Source organism: Mastomys coucha, chromosome X (assembly GCF_008632895.1).
Source record: "Mastomys coucha isolate ucsf_1 chromosome X, UCSF_Mcou_1, whole genome shotgun sequence".
Lineage (NCBI taxonomy): Eukaryota > Metazoa > Chordata > Mammalia > Rodentia > Muridae > Mastomys > Mastomys coucha.
Window position 1 is genome coordinate 4,270,210 of NC_045030.1, and position 21,165 is coordinate 4,291,374.

The window sequence follows — 21,165 nt, forward strand, 5'->3', positions numbered from 1 at the left end:
CTTTGTTTCTTAGTTGTTGATTTCAGCCCTGAGTTTCATTATTCCCTGCTGTCTATTCCTCTTGGGTATGTTTGCTTCTTTTTGTTCTAAAGTTTTCAGATATGCTGTTAAGTTACTAGTGTAGGATCCCTCCAATTTCTTTTTTTAATAGATATTTTCTTTATTTACATTTCAAATGATATCTCTTCTCCTGGTTACCTCTCTGGAAAAAGAAAACTCTGTTCCCTCCCCCCTTCCCCTGCTCACTGATAACTTTTGGTTGTAAGTCTCTTTTATTGCATATTAGAATGGCTACTCCCACTTGTTTCTTCGCACCATTTGCTTGGAATTTTTTTCCAGCCTTTTAGTCTGAGGGAGTGTCTGTCCTTGTCACTGAGGTGTGTTTCCTGTATGTAGCAAAATGCTGGGTCCTGGTTATGCATCCAGTCTGGTAGCTTGTGTCTTTTTATTGGGGAACTGAGTCCATTGAGGTTGAGATATATTAAAGATCAATGTATTTTTATTCCTGTTATTTTTGTTGTTAGAGATGGTATTATGTTTGTGTGGTTCTCTTCTTTTGGGTTTAATGATTAATTTCTTGGATTTCCTTGAGTGTAGTTTCCTTCCTTGCACTGGAGCTTTCCTTCAATTATCCTCTGTAGGGCTAGATTAATAAAAAGATATTGTTTAAATTTGATTTTATCATGGAATATTGTGTTTTCTCCAACTATGGTGATTGAGAGTTTTGCTGGGTATAGTATCCTGGGCTGGCATTTGTGTTCTTTTAGAGTTAGCCTGACATCTGTCTACAGTCTTCTGGCTTTTAGATTCTCTGTTCAGAAGTCTGGAGTAATTCTGATAGGTCTGCCTTTATATGTTACTTGGTCTTTTTCCCTTACAGCTTTTAATATTCTTTCTTTGTTCTGTGCATTTAGTGCTTTGACTATTATGTGACGGGAGGAATTTCTTTTCTGGCCCAATATATTTGGAGTTCTGTAGGTCTCTCATATGTTTATAACTATCTCTTTCTTTAGATTGGGGAAGTTTTCTTTAATGATTTTGTTGAAGATGTTTCCAGGCCCTTTCAAAGGGTAATCTTCGCTCTCTTCTATTCCTATTATTCTTAGATTTGGTCTTTTTGTTGTATACTGAATTTCATGAATGTTTTGGGTTAAGAGCTTTTTGCACTTTCTATTTTTGTTTTTACTGCTGTGTCAATATCTTTTATAATATCTTCTATGCCTGGGATTCTCTCTTCTATCTCTTGTATTTTGTTGGTGATGCTTGCATCTGTAACTCCTGATCTCTTTCCTAGGTTTTTCCATCTCCAGGGTTGCCTCCCTTTGTGATTTCTTTATTGTTTTTATTTCCATTTTTAGATCTGGACATTTTTGTTCAATTCTTTCACCTCTTTGATTGTGTTTTCCTACATTTATTTAAGGCATTTATATGTTTCCTCTTTAAGGGCTTCTACATGTTTACCTGTGTTCTCCCGTATTTCTTTAAGGGAGTTAAGGTCCTCCTTAAGGTCCTCTATCATCTTCATGAGATGGGATTTTTAGGTCAGAATCTTGCTTTTCACATGTGTTAGGTTATCCTGGGCTTGCTGTGGTAGGAGAACTGGGTTCTGATGGCATTGGTTTCTGTTGCTTATGTTCTTATGCTTGCCTCTTGCCATCTGGTTATCTCTGGTGTTAACTGGCTTTGATGTCTCTGACTAGACCCTGTTCCTTTCTTGAGCCTGGTTATAATGGACCTCCTTGAGTGAAGCTTCTCTGGGTATGGGAGGGGATCTGGAGCTCCTGATCTGTGATATGATGGACCTCCTTAGAGACAAGCTGTCTCTGGGTGTGGGTATAGGAGAGGATTTGGAGCACTGGATCTGCCCCAGGCAAAGTTGTGGGCTAAAAGGAAAATGTGTCTCCAGCAGAGCAGAGAGGTCCTGCCTCTGCTAGGCTCCATGAGGGTTGCAATTAGGCCAGGTATTGGGGCTAGGGCATGACTCATCTATGAGCCTGGTAATGACAAACCTTCTGAGAGTCAGGCTATCTCTGGATGTGGGTGTAGGGTACAGATGTGGACCAGAAGGATGATGTATCTCTGGCAGGACAGATAGGTCCTGCATCTTCTGGGCCCTGTGGGGGTCCCAGTTAGGCCAGGTATTGGGGTGGGGGTATCTCATCTTTGAGCCTGGTTATGATGGACCTTCTAGGAGTCAAGCTGTTTCTGGGTGTGAGCATGTGGGGTGGGGAAATCTTAAATACTTTCAACCTCTTATAAATAAATTCCCTGGCTGACCTGAACATGCAAGAGTTCTTATTTTATTAGAAGTATTTGTACTGCTGCCAAGTGATTCCCATTACTTCCAGGCATATACTCAGCCATGACTATAAGTAGCATATTAGAGCCTTTGCTTTCAAATACCAGCATCCCTCTCCTCTAACCTCCCTATGGCTATATTAAATAACCCCAATTAAAACATAGTTACTCAAACACTCTATTCTTTATTTAATCTACAAACTTCCTTAAGGAAAAAATGATCACAGTTGATCACTTCAACTTAGTTCAGAAGGCAAATATTCCTGTTTAGTACTATAACAAGCAATGGGATATATGTTAGAGAACCAGATACAAGGAGGCACTGGGAACCAGCAGCCAAGGGCCACAAAAGAATTAGCCCCACCCCCACCACACCACCAAATGAAGACTTCATAGCAAGGTTTCCAAGATATGCCAAGCCTCATGTTGCTCTGCTCTAGGTAGCATTACATTGTTTTCTCAGCAGTTGTGGTAAATCTCCAACCCCAATAAGCCCATGCAAGGAAAATGCAACTCAGTTATATATTTAAAAATTGCACACCTGTATTGGGCAGATATGCCTCTACACTACTTTCTACCCGAGCTATGAAATCCCAGCTACTTGCAGTTTCTCCAGGCCATGGGCTTCTGCTCCATCTTCCTTCCAACTTTTCTCCCTCTGTCCTCCTCTATCCAACATATCCTTCAACTTCTCCTCCTCCCAGAAAACCCACCTCCTCATTTTCACCTAGTGATTGTCTATTTGTTATCTTTATTAGCCAATCAGATAATAAATGAAAATTCCTCTACAGAAACCAACATGAAATGCTGACAATGACTGTGATTGTAACTAGCACTAAAAGAAGTATTTTTGGTTTTCAGTGTTCTGAAGCATGAGCGGAGATGAAATAAAAGTGTAAAATTACTCAAACTCTTGTGACTAAGTCCATCATTCACTAATTAGCAGAGATAAATTTAAACAATTTTCTAAAATTTCTCAAATTCCTATCCTAGGCATTAATCCCCCCATCCTATTGTATTCCTTTATTTTGGGGGATTCCCACAATGCCTTGTACATGTGCATCTCTTGTCACTATGTACTCTGCTTACCCAATATATATCGACTTAATGGTAAGCTCTTTTAGTGCTTCCCAGGGCCTTCCTAACTTTGGTGTCAAGACATCTAACATAGTATCTAACTCCTTAGAAAGAATCAATGGATTGAATAAATAAGTATCTCAGAGCCTACTGATTCTGTTAAAAACTATAGTTTTCAGAACTTGGTTCAGCTGTCACAGAATGAGGTCACACAAGGAATTTTGGAGCTGGAAAACAATAACTGACAAAAATGAGTTACATCAATCCTGACTCATCCAAACCACCATAGCACAGGGCTGAGCCCTGCTGGGACTCAAAACTGGCAGCTGTAGTTCTGCCATCAAAGATTGTAACATCCAGTTAGAGAGAAAAGTTTATCTCCTAAAAAGTTACTGTTTTAAAGGCTTATATGAAAATATAACATGACAATACAAGCTATTGAGCTCTCTCTAGAAACAATGATGTGTTAATAAGTCACAGAGATGTCAGAGGCTATAAATGTCACATATTAAATAGATAATAGCTGCTTTTATGGTGCTACAAGAGACATCAAGACACACACATCTGATTACAAGCAGCTTGAAAGGAGCTTGAGGAATGAGTCAGGTTCAGACTGTGAAAAGGAAGAAGGGGTGATTCTGAGCAGAAGAGACACCTTAAAAGTTTAGAGGCAAGGGCATGTACAAGGTGCTTCTCCAAGCAGCAAAGACTGACATTATATTAAGCATCATTCTCACCACAAATACAATTTTCCAGTAGAATGAAGGTTCTGACAATTTAACAGTGACATTTTGTCAGGGTCCTTTGAAGCAGAGATAACTTTGTAGATTCTATTAAGATTATGCCAGTACCTTTGGAATCCATTTATTCATATAGAACACTGTTGAATATAAAATAAATGAAATGGTTGCACCCAGCATCATTTGCTAAAGAATATAGCTGAGATTTTGTTATTTTTAATATTTTTATTAATTCTTTGAAAATTTCATATCTGTATATAATGCACTTTGATCTTATCTAACTATACTACCTCCCACCAACTCCCTCTAGGGCTTGTCAAGCCATCTCCTCTTGTACTTGATGTGCTCTTTGTAAAATTATTGTTATTATTAATAAACCCCTGAGTCCAATTAGTGCCAACCATATTTAAATATATTTAGAAACAGCCATGTTTAGAGTGTTCAATATCCTGAACAAGGACTTGAACTCCATTACCTCAAAAACTATTTTTGTTTAATTTCCAATTAACTCCATGAAGTAGTAATGCAATCAGATTTCACTCAGCACAAGAACTTTCACTGTGTAAACCTCATTACCACAGGATAGATGCCAAGGAAAGTGTAAAGGTGATTCATTCAAAGAATCTACAAAAAATTTACACACACGCACACATGTCCGTGAGTGTTCATACACACACGCACACACACACACACACACACACACACACACACTCATGCACACATGCAAACATACACATGAAAGAAGGAGGGGGAGAGAGAAAGAGAGTGCTAGAGAGAAAACACAAATTTGAGTCAAAGGGGAAGGAAGGGTGGATTGGTAACAAGTTGGGGGAGTGAGTATATTTAAAATACATTGAAAACTGTAATAAAACTGTTTAAGAAGTAATAAATTTAAAAGATATGCTATTTACAGTCTAGCTCAGTGATACAGCGCATGCTTAATAAGAACAGAAAATGTACATAGCATATTCTTTCATTCCCCAGAGTTGTTCTGGGTTCCATTAATGAGAAAGGGAGTCACTACTCTAACAGGGCTGTGGTCTAACTTGCTGCCTTTGTTCATTCCAGAAAATCATTTCCTTTCTGTGCAAGTTATATGTAATTCCCTATTTCAGAATTCTTGCAAAGAGTCTCAGTCTAGAACATGCTTTTCTCTCTCAGCTATCACTGATGAGTTTCCAAACTAGATAGTCGTTTGCTTAGCAGGGACAGAGACTTGGCTTATAAACAAGTAGTATGCTTGCTAGAGAACTAGAGGGACTTGCCCCTAACTCCTAAGAACCCCTAGCCCTGCTCTTTTATTGAACAATCATTTATTGATGAAAGAAATATAAATTTTATTTGCTAATTCACTTTGGTGCTGGAGAATGAAATCCTGTTCTTTGTTTTTACTAAACATGCTCTGTCTCTCTCTGTCTCTCTCTGTCTCTGTCTCTGTCTCTGTCTGTCTCTGTCTCTGTCTCTCTCTCTGTCTCTCTGTCTCTGTCTCTGTCTCTGTCTCTGTCTCTCTCTCTCTCTCTCTCTGTGTGTGTGTGTGTGTGTGTGTGTGTGTGCCTTGTACCCAAAGTTGCCAGAAGAGAGTGTCAGAACTGAATTGCACACTGTTGTGAACCACCTCATGAGTTGAACTTAAATCTTCCTGAAGAGCAATCAGTGATCTTACCTGCTGCATTGTTGTGCCAACCCCTACTTTACTTTTTTCTTTTAACCCATCAAGACATTTGTGATATCTAAAGATTCTTAGATATGTGGCCTTCCACTTGAATGCAGTTGACTTCCCAGGGGCTACATCCTTAGAGAAAACCAACTCTGCCTAACTCTCTCTCTCCCTAGAGATTGGCAATTGCTCTACTGGCAGGGGAAGGATTTAGTGCCTATTTCTCATCTCCACACTGGGGATTTGTCTGACTTTGACTTTTTTGTTTTATATGTTTTTGCATGCTGTCACAACCATTGTGTTCATACATGTCCAGAAGATATTGTTTCCTTGCAGTTGTCTACCACCTCTATCCCTTCACTCTTTCTGTGCCCTCTTCTGCCGTGATCCCTGAGCTTTGGGGGGAGGGGTACACTCCCTTTATATCCCTTTTAGAGCTATGCCTTCTGTAGTCTCATATTTTCTGTGCTCTTTCCAGTTGTGTGTCTGTATTAATCACCATCTATTGCAAACAGAAGGTTCTCTGATGGGGGTTGACAGGTACATTAGTCTACAGGTATAATGAAGAGTTTTCTTATCTTACTCTTAAATTCATGTTTCTTTCCAGTTTTCTTCTTAGCAAGTTCAGATCAGCAACCAGAGGAGAAATCAGAACTCCAAAACCTGAAAGCGGAAGGAGCTATAGCTTGGACCTAGACAGTCAAAATCTTCAGAGTTTCAAGTCAGCTTATGGTTCAGACAGGTAAGAGACATGCAAATTGAACAATGACACAACCTGGGAATTAATTTGATGACTTTCCACCCATGTAGTATGTCTAAGTATCTGTAAAGGCTTGGCACACAGAGAATACCTATGCTACACAAAGACAAGAAGAAAAATTTCAGTTGTTACAGAAAACCTTCCCTCTCAACTTACAGTTGTTAGAAAGATTTGTGTCATCTGAAATAATACAACCTCATACTTGGGAAGTTGGGGCTATAGTTCAAACAGAGATGTACATGGCAGGTAATTCTTTCATCCATTTCTTAATCTTTTTTTCTGTTTCAACTTCTAAAACAAAATCCTCTAAGTGTCATATCCACTCCTTGTAGCTTTCAAAAAGCATTAATAGTTTCATCATGTATGCTGCCCCAGAGAATTTTTTTGTAATTCCATTTATTTCTTGTTCCACTACCTCTGATTTCCAGATGGGTCAAATGAGATTGTCTTGTGCATAATGTCATCACTTGTCAGGAGAAGCAAAGAGAAAAAGTGACAGTAGCCAAGAGCATAGTCACTTCTAATCAGTTCTGATTGTCTGTCTTGTTTTAGCATAAGTCAGGACTTATTTTCATTACTATCAAAGCTAAAGGTAAGAAAAAATTACCTGCTCTCATGGTATATTGATTTGTGCACATTAACTCCAATTTGGTTTTGGGTGCTCAGGCTTCTAGTCTTTCCATTTCTTTCTCTTTAGGTTCTACAAGCAGAATTTTATTTTTCTTCTAACTGCCCCATTTTCTCACTGTGGTGCTGAGTATGGAGTCAAACACCTCACATGTTGTAATGTCATATAGGCTGGAATTTTTCTGGAGAAGAAACATTCTTTTGACTATTGACATTTTTATTAGTGTTATGGTAACTGTTCATATGAGTTTTATTTTTTTCTCTAGAATTCCTCTACATGCCACTTTATATAAGACTGTAGAGAAAAAAATACGTAAGAAAGAAATCATTTATCAGAGGATCAGTATTGTGTACAGACTTTCCCAAACATTTAAAAATGCAGATATATCCCCTATGTGATTAAAACAACCAAAGCATCTTTGTCCTTGGCAATAGTTTCACTTGGCTTGCCATCTATGCTGCCTTTGTCAATTTTCTCTCTTCAAATCAGGAATGCTTTTGCATACCAGTCAAATCAGCTTCCAGAATGAGAAAGCAGAACAATGGCTGAGAATTTCAGAATAGCCTGGGCTACATAATGAGTAAAAGAGCAGCTTTGGCTTCATGATGAGAGCATGTCTCAGAAATTCAAAATGAGAAAATGAGGAGAGAGAGAGAGAGAGAGAGAGAGAGAGAGAGAGAGAGAGACAGAGAGAGAGAGAGAGAGAGAATGAATATGAATGTCAATTTTAATTTTCCTTTTTGCTTCTCTGAGCAGAGATGAAAGGTATTCAAAGGCATCGGTCTCTTCTTCTCAGCTTCCTTGGGAACCTGTGGTTGAGCCATCTTGTTTTATTTTTTATTAATAGATTTAAATTTTATTGTACTTGGTGTTGTGCTGCACATATGAATTTGCACTGAATGCATGCTTAGTGCCCATTGAGGCTGGAATGGGGCATTGGATTCCCTGGGACTGGCATCACAGGTGACTCAGAGCTGCCATGTGGGTGCAGGAAATCAAACTTGGGTCCCTTAGAAGAGCAGCCAGAGTTCATAACTCCTGAACCATCTCTCCATCTCTCCAGCACCATCATACTATTTTACACTTCAGGCTAACATTTTAAGAGGGACAGTATATAAAAAGAGGGAAGAATGAGTTCCTTGTTTAAAGAAAACAGAGGATCCCAGGCCTATCAAGCAAAACTAGATAATGTGATTTTGAATTATTTGCCTTATATTAGCTCATCAAGGACAAGCAGCTTTCTCTAAATGATGAAGGTGCTGATGCTGTTATTTCAGAATCATTTTGCCTGGGTTTGTGTCTTTTGTCTTCTCTATTGCTAGGCATGAGTAATTATAAAGCAGTAATACCATATGGGCATGTTTCATCAAATACTGGTGTTTTGACACCAGATTTTCTTATAATTATAAACTGAAAGACAGATTGTAAATAGACTTTTAAAATCTTTGTATTTATTCTTTGGAAATTTCATACATGCACACAATCTATCTGCATCATACTCATTCCCCACTTCTACCTCCAACCTCTCCCAGATACCTCTTTCATGTACCCAAAGAAGACTTTATCTTTTTGTTCCAACATATTTTTTATTGGTTCATAAACCCCTATGACATTCACTTACCAGTTCTTGCCTGTCTAAACCCCACCCTTGTGACCTCTCCTCTAGCCAAAAAAAAGTCCTATTTGTGTTATCTACATATTCACTATGGCATGGTCAAAATCTTTAGTGGCCTGCCTCCTAAATAGAACTAAGTCCTTGCTGGGAGCCATCTATTGTGGAGGGTGACATCCCTGCATCCTTTCACAGTTTTCTTTTAAGTTGTGAATATCTAAAATAGTTTATAGAAAATTGAAATATTGTCATCAGGGTCATTTGGCTCTTGCATGTCAAGAGTAATGTTTTCCTACTAAGAAAAGTGAAAATGCTCAAAAGATCCAAAGAGCAAACTGTCCTTTCCCTGGACATGTATTGACCTTGGTAATGGTTTACTAATGGATTTCCATAATGAGCTTCATTCCCTTGCCCCATGTGTTTCCTTAAAATGTTGAAGTGGGGGAGCTATCTTTTCTTAACTATCATCTAAAGAAATTGTGAGATGCTCATCTCTTTCATCTATGACCTGACCCAGCTTAGCAATCATGCTCCTCTTTTCTTGATGAAGCATATTATTTCTGCATGGCATATTGGTCTTTTCCTGGAGCATCTGGGCTAAGACATTCCTTTTAAAAACTTACATCATATATGAGCAGAAATGATGTTTCATCAGATGCCTAATTGATTTATTTCTCTTAAGTGGTTTCAAAGCTGGAGAACTATAAACAGAATGGGAAAGGCAAAGCCCTTCAGGAGAGAATAACAAATGGTTATTCACTTGGTGCTAGGGACCAGACATACGAAACGAAGGATAGTTTTTAAAAGGTTGTCTACTGCCATTAATAAATGGGATACTACTCACAGCAGCTACCCCAAATTCTTTCTAAGTTCTAGTGAGTGGTTGCTATGCTCTATCAGAAACAGACCTCCAGACAAGGATTCATGTAAATGATTAATCAGCCAATTGACTTAATTTTTAAAAATTTATTTTATGGGTATGAGTGTTTGGCCTGATTGTATTTCTCTGCATCACAAGTGAGTGTAGTGCCCACAGAGGCCACCTCTGAAACTGGAGTTACAAAGTGTAACTCCATGTGGGTGCTGGGAAATGAACATAGGTCCTCTAGAAGAGCCAAAAGTGCTCTTAACTCTCAAACCACCTCCCAACTCTCCAGCCTCTAATATAAGAGCATTAGGAGAGGCAGAAGAGGGAATGTGATGGCTAGGTAATGATGCATGTCAGGTTTAGACTTAGTCTGAGACCCCAGCCACAGCCTTAGGAATACAAACTATGTCCTTTTGCAGTTGGAGGAGCTAGGCCATTTTACTCTGACCTAAGTCAGTCACTGACTATGGATTCCTCCATGCAGGGTTTCCTTGCTTAACAAGTAAAGATAAAGGATATTCAGATAAATAAGAACTTGAGATAATATTTTTTACTATAAGTATATACAGTGAAATATTAGAAAACTTAATTCTTAATAAACTGTCTATATGAAATTCAAATTTAAGAGTTTTGTATTTTATCTAAGTTTTCTACCATGTGGGTTAGAAGGAAAAAATTTCAAGGCATTTCTGGACCTGCAGCTCCAGTCTCAATGGACAAATCTTAAAGGCATGAAGTACAAAGCAGCATCAGAAAGGCCCTTAGAAGCTATGGAGAGTATTAGTAATAGGATGTAAGAGAAGTGTCTCCTTATCATCACATGAAAAATACAGAACCCTTGAAATCTGTTGTGTAGTAGAAGTGGATGTATTTCTAGGCAGCATTTTGTTCATGTTACTGGAAGTTATGGATAAGCATCCACTTTGTTATTCTTCCTTTCTCTTTGGTCCCCTACATATATACACACACACACATATGCATATGCACACACACACACACGTGCACATACACATACACACACACTAGAATTATTCTTTTACTTTTAATTGCTCTTATTGATTGTCACACTGTTTCTGAAGTTTTACAAGCTGCATTGCTTGGCTCCAAACCAAAAACAGAGATGATAGCACTAAATCCAGTCCTTCACTAACCTCATCCTTATTCCAAGCCCCACTTTTCTGTGTTTCATGGTTTCCTGGAAACAGGGTGTATTTTTTTACCTCTATGATTTTATATTTCCATATGTATATTATTTTGAGAAAGTAAGTTTCTTAAATCTATCATATGATGTAATACTATCTGTACTTTCTTTTATATATATATACCTTTTTAAGATGTATTTATTTATTTATTTATTATAAGTACACTGTAGCTGTCTTCAGACACACCAGAAGAGGGCATCAGATCTCATTACAGATGGTTGTGAGCCACCATGTGGTTGCTGGGAATTAAACTCAGGACCTCTGGAAGACCAGTCAATATTCTTAACCACTGAGCCATCTCTCCAGTCCCTGACTGTACTTTAATTATAAGTAATATTAATTTCCTGTTCCAAGTAGGATTTTTATTATCTTCTTTACAACTAAGATTTCTAGTAGGCAGCATCCCCTCCATGATAATATACTCTAGCAAGGTGGGAGTGTTCTAGCTTGGATTAGGGATCACATTCATAGTCAATACTAGTTTCTTTGTCCTCCCCCCAACCTTTTCTCTAGATGACACACTATAATTTATTTAGCAAACTCTTTTAAAAAATAGGGTTTAACATTGTTTTCACATATGTTGTATCTCTAAAATCTTGTGAATTCTATTCTATAAATTTACCTGTGTCTGATATAGAGCAACTGAGTTCCATATTGATATTTTATTTTTAACATATCAGGTAACTGTGGTACATGCTTATAATATACCAGCACATGGGGAGGAGCTAGGTTTGTGCCTGGGGCCCCATAGCCAGGCTAGCCTACTTGGTGAGTTCAGTGCCACTGAGAGACTGTGTCAAAAGACAGGTAAATTGCACCTGAAAAATGATACTCAACATTGCCTACTGATCTCCATACACACAGACTCCATCCATAATGCACATTCAAAACTCTCTCTCTCTCTCTCTCTCTCTCTCTCTCTCTCTCTTTCTCTATCTCTCTCCATACTATCTGGCTGTGCATCTCTGATGATGGATGAATAAGGTACTGACCTATGAACATATCAGAATATTATTAGGAGTTGTTCTTATCACTATTTTTATTTTTTTAAAGACTGGTAGTTCCTGTTCTGGTTCTTGGGCACCCAAGCAGTACTGGAGATTATTTCCATCTTATGAAGTGGGCCTTACATCAAATCAGTTATTATTTGAACATTTGCATAAGCTTTCTGCTACCGTTACTCTAACATTCAGATCTACTAAATCTTATTTTTCTATATTAACTTCTTTTGAGTAAGTAGAACCCCCCCTTTAGTGGAAGCAAAGGATGGGGAATCAAAGCCACAAACTGTTATAAACATCCTAAAGCACATTATTAGACGATTGAGGGATTAAGAAGACAGCATCTTGGTGCACTTAAGTGAGGATAATGATAGAGCACAGAGAGAAATATGGATTTATCCATATACTTATCAGCAGGACACAAATGAGGTCTAGAGTTCCACAAATATTCCTTACCAAGAAACTAGTATTTATAATCCATTTATAACTTATTCTTTCAGAATGTGTTGGCCTTTCCAAGTAGTTTGACTTTTTTTTTTAAGTGTAGACATTTGTACCTCTGTGTTTATATATCTGTGAATGGCTTATATATTCAAGCTAATATGTTTGGCTTTGTGGCTCATAAATTCTCCATCTCAACTTCTCAATTCTCTGGTTGCAGAAAGCAGCACAGACAATATATAAATAGAAGGGTATGGATGCTTGCTAATCCCATTTAATTTATTTATATTGAAATTTAAAGTTCATATTTTTATGTACCATAAGATACATTTGTTTTTTATCATCAATCTAAAAATGAGAAATTATTCTTAGCTTGCTGACCAGCAAAAATATTATATGTGCATACTTCAATCCACCATTTTGTCAAATCTTAGTATCTCACACCAGAAACTATATCTTCATTCATCATAGTTGCCATGAGGACAGCTCAGCACTTTCCTGTGAGCACTATGATAAATAGGAAGCATGCTGGTCCATGGAAAGTGATGAATGAAAGTGGACACATGTCTGAGATAAATTGACTTACTGAGCAGTTTAGCATAGTGTTTTCCAGCTTTTTCTGTGTGTTGGAACCAGCTAGGCAGTTTAAAATATACTGATTTTTAGATTACATGCTCAAAGTGTCTACTGTGAGGTTTCAGATGTGCCACAAGAGGTCATGTAAGAAAGATTAAAGATGTAGCGTTTTGGATCACCAAAGACTAGGAGAGAGAACTGCATTTAACTTTTCCCTTTTTTCTTTTTATATTTTTGATATTTCTGTCTCATTTATCAGACTTATCTTATTTTCCAACTGTAACTTCTTTCCCCCATCTTTCCCATATGTTCATTTCATATTTGAAATAACTGAAAGAAGTTAGAAAAGCTTATAAGCCTCAAAAGGAATACTCTGCATTCTCGGTTTGGTACCATGTATTATGCCTTGGGCTCAATATTAGTAGCTCTTGGGTGTCCTCTCCACACACTCATTTAACCAGGAAGTACAGGCTCAAAACTGTCAGCCATTCTAGGAGGGGGGTACCAGAAAATGCTTTCCTAGATACCACTCCTGTAAGAGTATTATATAAACCAGGAAGATATTGCATTAAGTTATAGTATCTGTCTTTCTTATCCTTGGATCCTCTAAACAAACGTATGCATCTCAAGGGCATCATCAATATATGGGGACATTGTGGACTTAGAGATAACAAATGCGTAGGCTTTTCAAAGTATATTTCATGAACAAAAATAGAGAAGACTGGTCTAAACTAGAAAAAATGTGTTTCTCAGTAAGCTGATATAAGTAAGCCCACAGACTCTGTCAAATGTATCTCTTTCTTGCCATTTCCCCTTAACTCTGTTAGCCTGAACATTTGTTGCCATTAGTTTCTAAAATGTGTTTAAATCATGGCAACATAATGTCTGAATCAAAACTGGAGCTTTCATAGTTGGCTTTCAAACTTCTCTAAATTTGACTCAGATGCTATGATCCTCTTTCTATTTAAGTGGCAAAGGTTCCTGTATTTGTGTCATATTTAAATAATATCAAAACACTTGACACCTACGTATTTAAAACTCTGTGCCTCTTTAGACTAAACCTTTCCTTAGTCTAATCAACCAGAAGGAAATATGTTGAGACACTCACAGTAAATGTCAAGGACAAATGTGAAAGTGTATGTCATTTCTGAGCTAGTGCTGTTGGCAATACTAATTTCCAGTAGCTGACTTAGGATCACAGGAATTGTTTCCTTCTTACAGGGTAGCCTGTTAAATGTCATCGCTCTGATTAACCAACTGCTATAGAGCCTCTGTAGTGATAGGACTTTCCCTGTCAGACTTATTAAAACCATGATGGAAATTTTGTCAAAACTGCTTATATCTGGGAAGACCTTAAACACAGATAGAAGCAGAAATATTCACACAAATCCCGTTGGTTGTAATTTCTTGACCTCTTTTTAAAAGATTCACCATTAGGCATATTTTAAAAGAGGATTTTTTCTTCCTAAAGCCATAGGGAGAGGTGTTTCTAGAATAATATTGTTCTGAGAATCAACAACCTGTGGTCATGACACATTACTGGGTAGGTGTCAAATCTCCTAAACTAAGTAGGATCTCTGAGACGAGCAGAAGCATGTGGAAAAGTATGAATGTGGCTAACTGTTGTCTAAATGAAGTGCCTACTGGAGGAGGGTCTAGGAAAATTATCCCTAAAACTTAGACTTTTACATTACATCAAATGATTAATTCAGAAAATATGGTTTTTGTCAAACCAACAAAAACAGCCATAAACTTCTCTGAGATATATCCATAGCACTGTAATTTGGAGTTATCCCTAGAAAGAGGAGGGCAGAGATGCTACATGTTAACAAAAGAATTTGACATAGAGGAATTCTCCTGATTAGTATGACTTGATATGAGTGAGATGACAGTCAGTATGAAAAAGCAGAAGAAATCAGCTCAGGCTTGGGTGGATGTATAATATTGTTTTTAATCCCTTCTCTGAGTATTAACTTAGTGACAGTAAGGTGATATAGTAGTGTGTATGTGAATACAGTAGCTCTTTTATTAATATTTTTAGTTAGCAGAGAAGATAGCAAAATTCACTGTGAAATTGTCATTTATTTATATCATCATACATTATCTTTATTTGCTTCCCAGTGCCCTTTCCCTTCCCCCTTTTTGCTGGTCCTCAGACCAGAGGAAAAAAAACACATGGGCAGAAAAGGCAAGAATGATGGTTCTCTCTCCCTTCTTTTTTGTTTTATAAGACCCCACTTAACTAATCCAAGCTAGCCTCAAACTCATGATTTCCCCATATTGGCTCCTGGAATACTGACAGTAATGGTTGGGTACATCATGCCCTACTCATATTTAATGTCATTAAGACTCACTTTTCTCATCATTAAAATAGAAATGTTATTTTGAGGAAATGGAAACTGATGAAGACCTGAAATATAATAAATACTGCTGCTGCGTGCATAGGGGCTGGTGATGTCAATCAGGGAATAATTTGCTTTGGTGGCTTCTCTAGCACCCAGTCAGAAAAATATTCAGGAGTTATGGTTGACATCTATGATGGTCATTGCCTGTTCCTTCTCTTGCCAGATTTATTTTTCTGGTAGTAGTTTCAAACATTGTTACAGTTCTTTCTTTGCCTGGTATGCTAGTATACAGCTTCAATGCCAGCCCTCAGGAGGCAGGCAGATCTGTGTGAGTTCTAGATCAACCACAACAGAATTGTGAGACCCCCACCTCAAAGAACAAAACAAAAATAATCTTTTTTTATTCTGTTTGTTTTTCCCTCTAGCTGGCTCAACTGTAAACCCCATTCACTGTTGATTGTTAGTATACCTTATCAATTATATGCTTATTATTATAATTTACAAAAATAGTAATGGAAAACACACTATATTTTTATTTACTAGCCTATTTTGGACTCACTGTGGATAAGGAATAAAAGAAGAATGATTTTTTAAAATGTATTCTCCTCTCATACATTATATCCCAACTGCAGTGTCCCCTCTGTTCACCTCCCAGCCACCCTCTCAACACTACCCATGTCTTCCAGATCCACTCCTCCTCCATTTCCCTTCATAAAAGAGCAGGCCTCCCAGAGACAAATCTTTCTTTTAAATTCTAATTTGTCTGAGTTCTATGTTTACTGGTGACGCTCCACTGAAGAAGAACCCTGTGATCACCTCCTGAGCAGGAATTGCATTTTTTCCTCACTCAATAGAATCACATCATTTTCTCAAACATGAAGGCGATTTGAGTCCATTTATCCAGTGTCACTATTTTATAGCATGAGTCAGACTAAGAACTGAACTCTAATTTCTAACCATTGATAAGTATAACTGAGTGACTCTGTACAAAGGAGGATGCTGGAGATGACAGCCTACACAGTTAATTAAGAATACATTCAAGACTGACATATGCATAAGAATTAGAATGCCAAACAATATACATAGATATACCAATAAAGAATGAAAATGAAATGTGGGGAAAGGAAACAAATGACTTAGATGTATGTGCCTGTAAATTTGGTCAGTTTAGAGATACATAATATATCAGAGTGCTCATGAAAATGGGAAATAAAGTCTGCAAGGTAAGATGAAGCTATTAAAAGACAGTTGAGTTAGATAAGTCAGGATGTGGGGCATAGGACCTGGTGAAGTCCTGCAGGTATTTGAGGAAGGTATCCTGAAAACTGCTCCAGTATGGTCCTAGTGAACTGGGGTGGTTTGCATCCCTCATCATTTTCCTCCTAAACATTTCCTAGCCAGTGTCTTTGTCTGATGTCAAAGTCAGAATGTGATCCGTCCTCTCATTTAGGGGAAGTACCACTTCATCAGATCTCATTGACCAGGAGGCTGGACGAATAACATCAAGAAGCAGCTACAACAATGGTGGAATCCCAGGCACTCAGAGGTCACCAGCCCCAAGTACTCGTAGTGTGACCTCCATCAACAGTAGAGTAAGTAAACAACTATAAAAAGATACCCAGTCTCTGGGACTTAGTTTTACTACCACCCATGACTGGGTTTAAATTCTCTGTATGTCAGAGCATGTCGCTTATGCTATTGAAAGGAATGTATCCTTAGCATTGACCTAGAAACCCAAAATCAAAAAGAAAGGGCAAGCCAGGTATTAAAGGTGGTATCACATGACAGGCATTTAAATGTCTGTGTGATTTAAACAAATATAAAAGTTGATTGGAAGTTCTGACTTCCATCCTTCATGTTACTTCTCAGAGGACATATTTATAAATTAGCTATACTAATTTTTTTCTAAGCTGATTGATAGTCTACAGGAAAAGTAGAACCTTCAACTCATAATTTTCCTTTCTTTACGTATGTTAAAATGAGAAGTCAGACATGTAATTAAGACTTAAAGTTACTATTATATATGTGTGTGTGTACATAAATACCCACACACATATATACATATACATATGCATAGCCAAATATATGTCAAATGATCTTTTGTATCACCTTTTTTTTTTCCTTTAAGGAAGAAAAATCACCAAGCATTTGGGAATAATACTTTCTTTTATCAACTATTTTATTTGAAGTCTTCTTAGAATTAAGTTACCATCTATTAGACTTTGTTTTTGGTTTTGGTTTTTTGGGTTTTGTTGCTGTTGTTGTTTGTTTGTTTGTTGTTTTTCAAAACTTCTCTGTGTAGCCCTGGCTATCCTGGAACTCACTCTGTAGATCAGGCTGGCCTTAAACTTGGAAATCCACCTGCCTCTGCCTTTCAAGTGCTGGGATTAAAGGTGTGTGCCACCACTGCCCAACTAGACTTTTTTATTAAGCAGGAAATTTAATATTGGTGGCATCTATATTAAGAAATCTTAATATATGAATGTCAATACTTGATTTAGCCATGATTTAGTGAAATGAAACCTCCTGAAAGGCCCTGAACAAGGAAAGATTGAAAATAAATGAAAAGAATTAGCCATGCAAATGTCTGGGCAGTGTACTCCAGATAGACAAGGGCATTGAGAGATACAAACAAGAAAGCTGCTGCTCCATCTTTAAACATAAGTGCCCTGTCTTAAATAGTTTGCAAAATATCTGAACACACATATATATATATCCTTCATCAGGAAAATAATGTGATTTATGAATTGCTTTTCTGTCTTAGTAACAAGAAAATATTTCCTTTCCCCCTCCTTGAAAGCACCAGCTTAGACCAGCTAGAATAGAAGAGCAAGCAAGCTCCACACCATCACTGTCTAGTCAGAGTAAATCTTCCCAATTTCATTGTAAGAGATTCATCCAGACAAAATTGTTCTTTCCCCTCAAGTAATACGTAGGAAGATAGAGCATCCTTGTTTTGAGATGGATCAAACTGGATTAACTCATGGCAACTGGACTGACAGTCAGCTGCTACTCACTGCACAGGCACAGCAGATGATAACGTTTTTGAACACTTTAATATCATAATAGTTGGAAAACATCATCATTATTTCCAGCCCCCCCTTCCTCATACTTTTCTCTTGTCACAGGTTTCTTTATAAGGCATGCAAGGTCCCTGAGCCTTGTACAAGTATCTTCTCAGTGTCTCCTCCCTACCAGCTCATAAATACATTAAATATCATTCCTTGTTAGGTTACCAAAGAAGGAAATATAGTCATCAACAACCTATGCACTTTTCTGACTGCTAAACAAATCCACTTGCTGAGCTTAGTATAAATATGCATGAAATTAAAATTATGCCTTTTATCTAAGGAAGTACAATTTAGGCTTTATTGGAACAGATCAATCACTGATATTCAATCTGTCCAAATGTCTTTTGATGCTTCTTCCAAAATACTGACAGTCTGATTGCTCCCTACCCTTGCTGCTGCTGCCTCCCTGTTCCCAAGCTCTTTCTAATGACTGTAGTATGGCAAAGGCTTTCCAAATGGCCTCTGGGTTTCCCTTACTTCCCTCCGCTGTCCCTTTAGTTTTCCTTTAGCAAATCAGGCATGCTTTCACCTCAGGTTCTTTATGCTGGTTGTAGCAGCTGACGGTCAGTCCAGTTGCCATGAGCTAATCCAGTTTGATCCATCTCAAAACAAGGATGATCTATCTTCCCATGTATTATTTAAGGGGAAAGAACAATTTTGTCTGGATGAATCTCCTACAATGAAATTGGGAAGATTTACTCTGACTAGACAGTGATGGTGTGGAGCTTGCTTGCTCTTCTATTCTAGCTGGTCTAAGTGAGTGCTTTCAAAGCAGAAAGAAGAAAATATTTTCTTCTGTTAATAGGACAGAAAAGCAATTCATAAATCATATTATTTTCCTGATGAAAGGTATATATGCGTGGGTGCAAGTGTGTGTGTGTGTGTGTGCATGTAGGTGCAAGTGTGTGTATATATGCTTATGGGTACAGTGTGTGTATATATGTGCATGTGGGTGGAAGTGTGTGTGTGTATACATGTGGGTACATCTGTGTGTGTATGCATGGGGGTGTAAGTGTGTGTGTGCACTTGGGTACAATTATGTGTATGTATGTGTCTGTGACAAAGGTGACATTTTCTCCTATAAATGAAAAAACTTTTAGGAAATGAATGTCTCTGTGCTGTATTATAAATTGCTAATTTTATGCTTCACCTGAACATCTAGAGCAGTGGTTCTCAACCTTCCTAATGTTGCTACCCTTTAATACAGTTCCTCATGCTGTGGTGAACCCCAAACCATAAAATCATTTTCGCTGCTACCTCATAATGGTAATTTTGCTACTGTTATGAATATAACAGATTATAATATTGTAATTATTGTAAATATTTATAATAATATTGTAAATATCTGTGTTTTGTAACAGTCTTAGGCAACCCCTGTGAAAGAGTTGTTCAGCTCCCCAAAGGGTCGCAACCCACAGTCTGAGAACCACTGCTCTAGAGCATGTGTTATATGTAAATGACTATACAATGCTAAGTTACCTATTAATGTTCACTATTAATGGCACCACCAGATCACCTGTGGAAAATTTTTCCATCATCATAATTGCTAGTAAGGAGCTTAGTCTTGCTTCATTAGAGGTCTTCCATGTATTAAGAATTTTCTGATGAGCTGTTAAAAACGGACCTAAACTAATTCATCTATTTGACCTCTGTCACAGTTTGGATAAACTTTGCTACCCTATGCTAATTAGAGAAATTAGAAGAAATATACTTTCTGCTATAGGTCTTACATGTTGAAAATGATGAAATAATGAATAGAGTCTACTGGAGCTGAATTGATTAACATGCTAAGCAAGTAAGGGGCAAATCTATCTGTGGAGGCCTTATTAAAGTATTCCTGAATGTCTTAAGATGTCAGGCAACCAGGAGTGAACTCAGCCTGTAGGGTACTATTTAACTGTTTATAAAGAAAAATGGTAAAATCTCTTTTGGTTTTAACAATTATTATATCATGGTGCCATTTTCATGGGCATTTAACCTTACCCTAGTTCTCAAGAGGCCCACAGGTTTCTCTTTTTTAATGTTAAATAAAGCTTAGCTAGATAGTGTGCCCATTAGACATGACAGAGAAAAATGTCCCTATGAAATCTCAGTGACATGGCTGCTGAAGAAGAGAATCTGTTTCCTCTAAGGCTGTGCTCCTGCATAGCTTTTTGAATCCCAGTGGTCAGCACTGGACATGTATATGCATGAACAATGCTAAATGGACTCAGTAAGTTATACACACACATACACACACACACACACACACACACTCACAAACACACACACACACAGTAATAAGGCATGTTCTTGTCATGGCCATTCTCATGTCAAACAATACATTCACTCAGCACTTCACCTACTCCTTACAAGTCTCTCCATTCTTATAAACATTGCTAGGCATTATGCATGCATGACATTTTTATTTCAACATATATGTTGAATTTTGATCACATAGCCTTTTAAATGGAAAAGATGACAAGGTCTTAGTTTAAATGTTGACAGAAAAAGTAAGATGTATGTGAGTCAGCTTTCTAGGGTGTAGCCCAGAGGGTCTCAAACTGTGGGCTATGGACCTCTTTGGGGATCAAATGACCCTTTTACAGGGGTCTCCTAAGACCCTCAGAAAACATAGAGGTTTATATTACAACTCACAACCATAGCAAAAGTACAGGTATGAAGTACCAATGAAAATCATGTTGTGGTTGGAGGTCACCACAAGATGTGGAACTGTATTAAAGAGTCACAGCATTACGAAGGTTGAGAACCACTGCTCTAGCTAGACACAAAATTAATAAGAAGATTCTACATGTTTGGTTTTCCAGTATTGCAACAATGCCTGAGATACAACAAATTAAAAATAGAATTTTGCTTTAGCCTACAGTTCTTGAGGTTTCATGTCAGAAA

The 21,165-nt window shown here is 37.6% G+C and overlaps 1 protein-coding gene across 1 annotated transcript in view; it reads left to right on the forward strand.

Annotated features, from left to right (window-relative positions):
* Positions 1 to 21,165, forward strand: part of Sytl5 (synaptotagmin like 5) — a 187,995-nt gene that overhangs the window by 130,374 nt on the left and 36,456 nt on the right. Inside the window, exons 8-9 of the mRNA XM_031372005.1 lie at positions 6,380 to 6,514; positions 16,656 to 16,792. Coding sequence (XP_031227865.1) covers positions 6,380 to 6,514; positions 16,656 to 16,792 — 272 coding nt within the window. The remainder of the gene's footprint in view (positions 1 to 6,379; positions 6,515 to 16,655; positions 16,793 to 21,165) is intronic.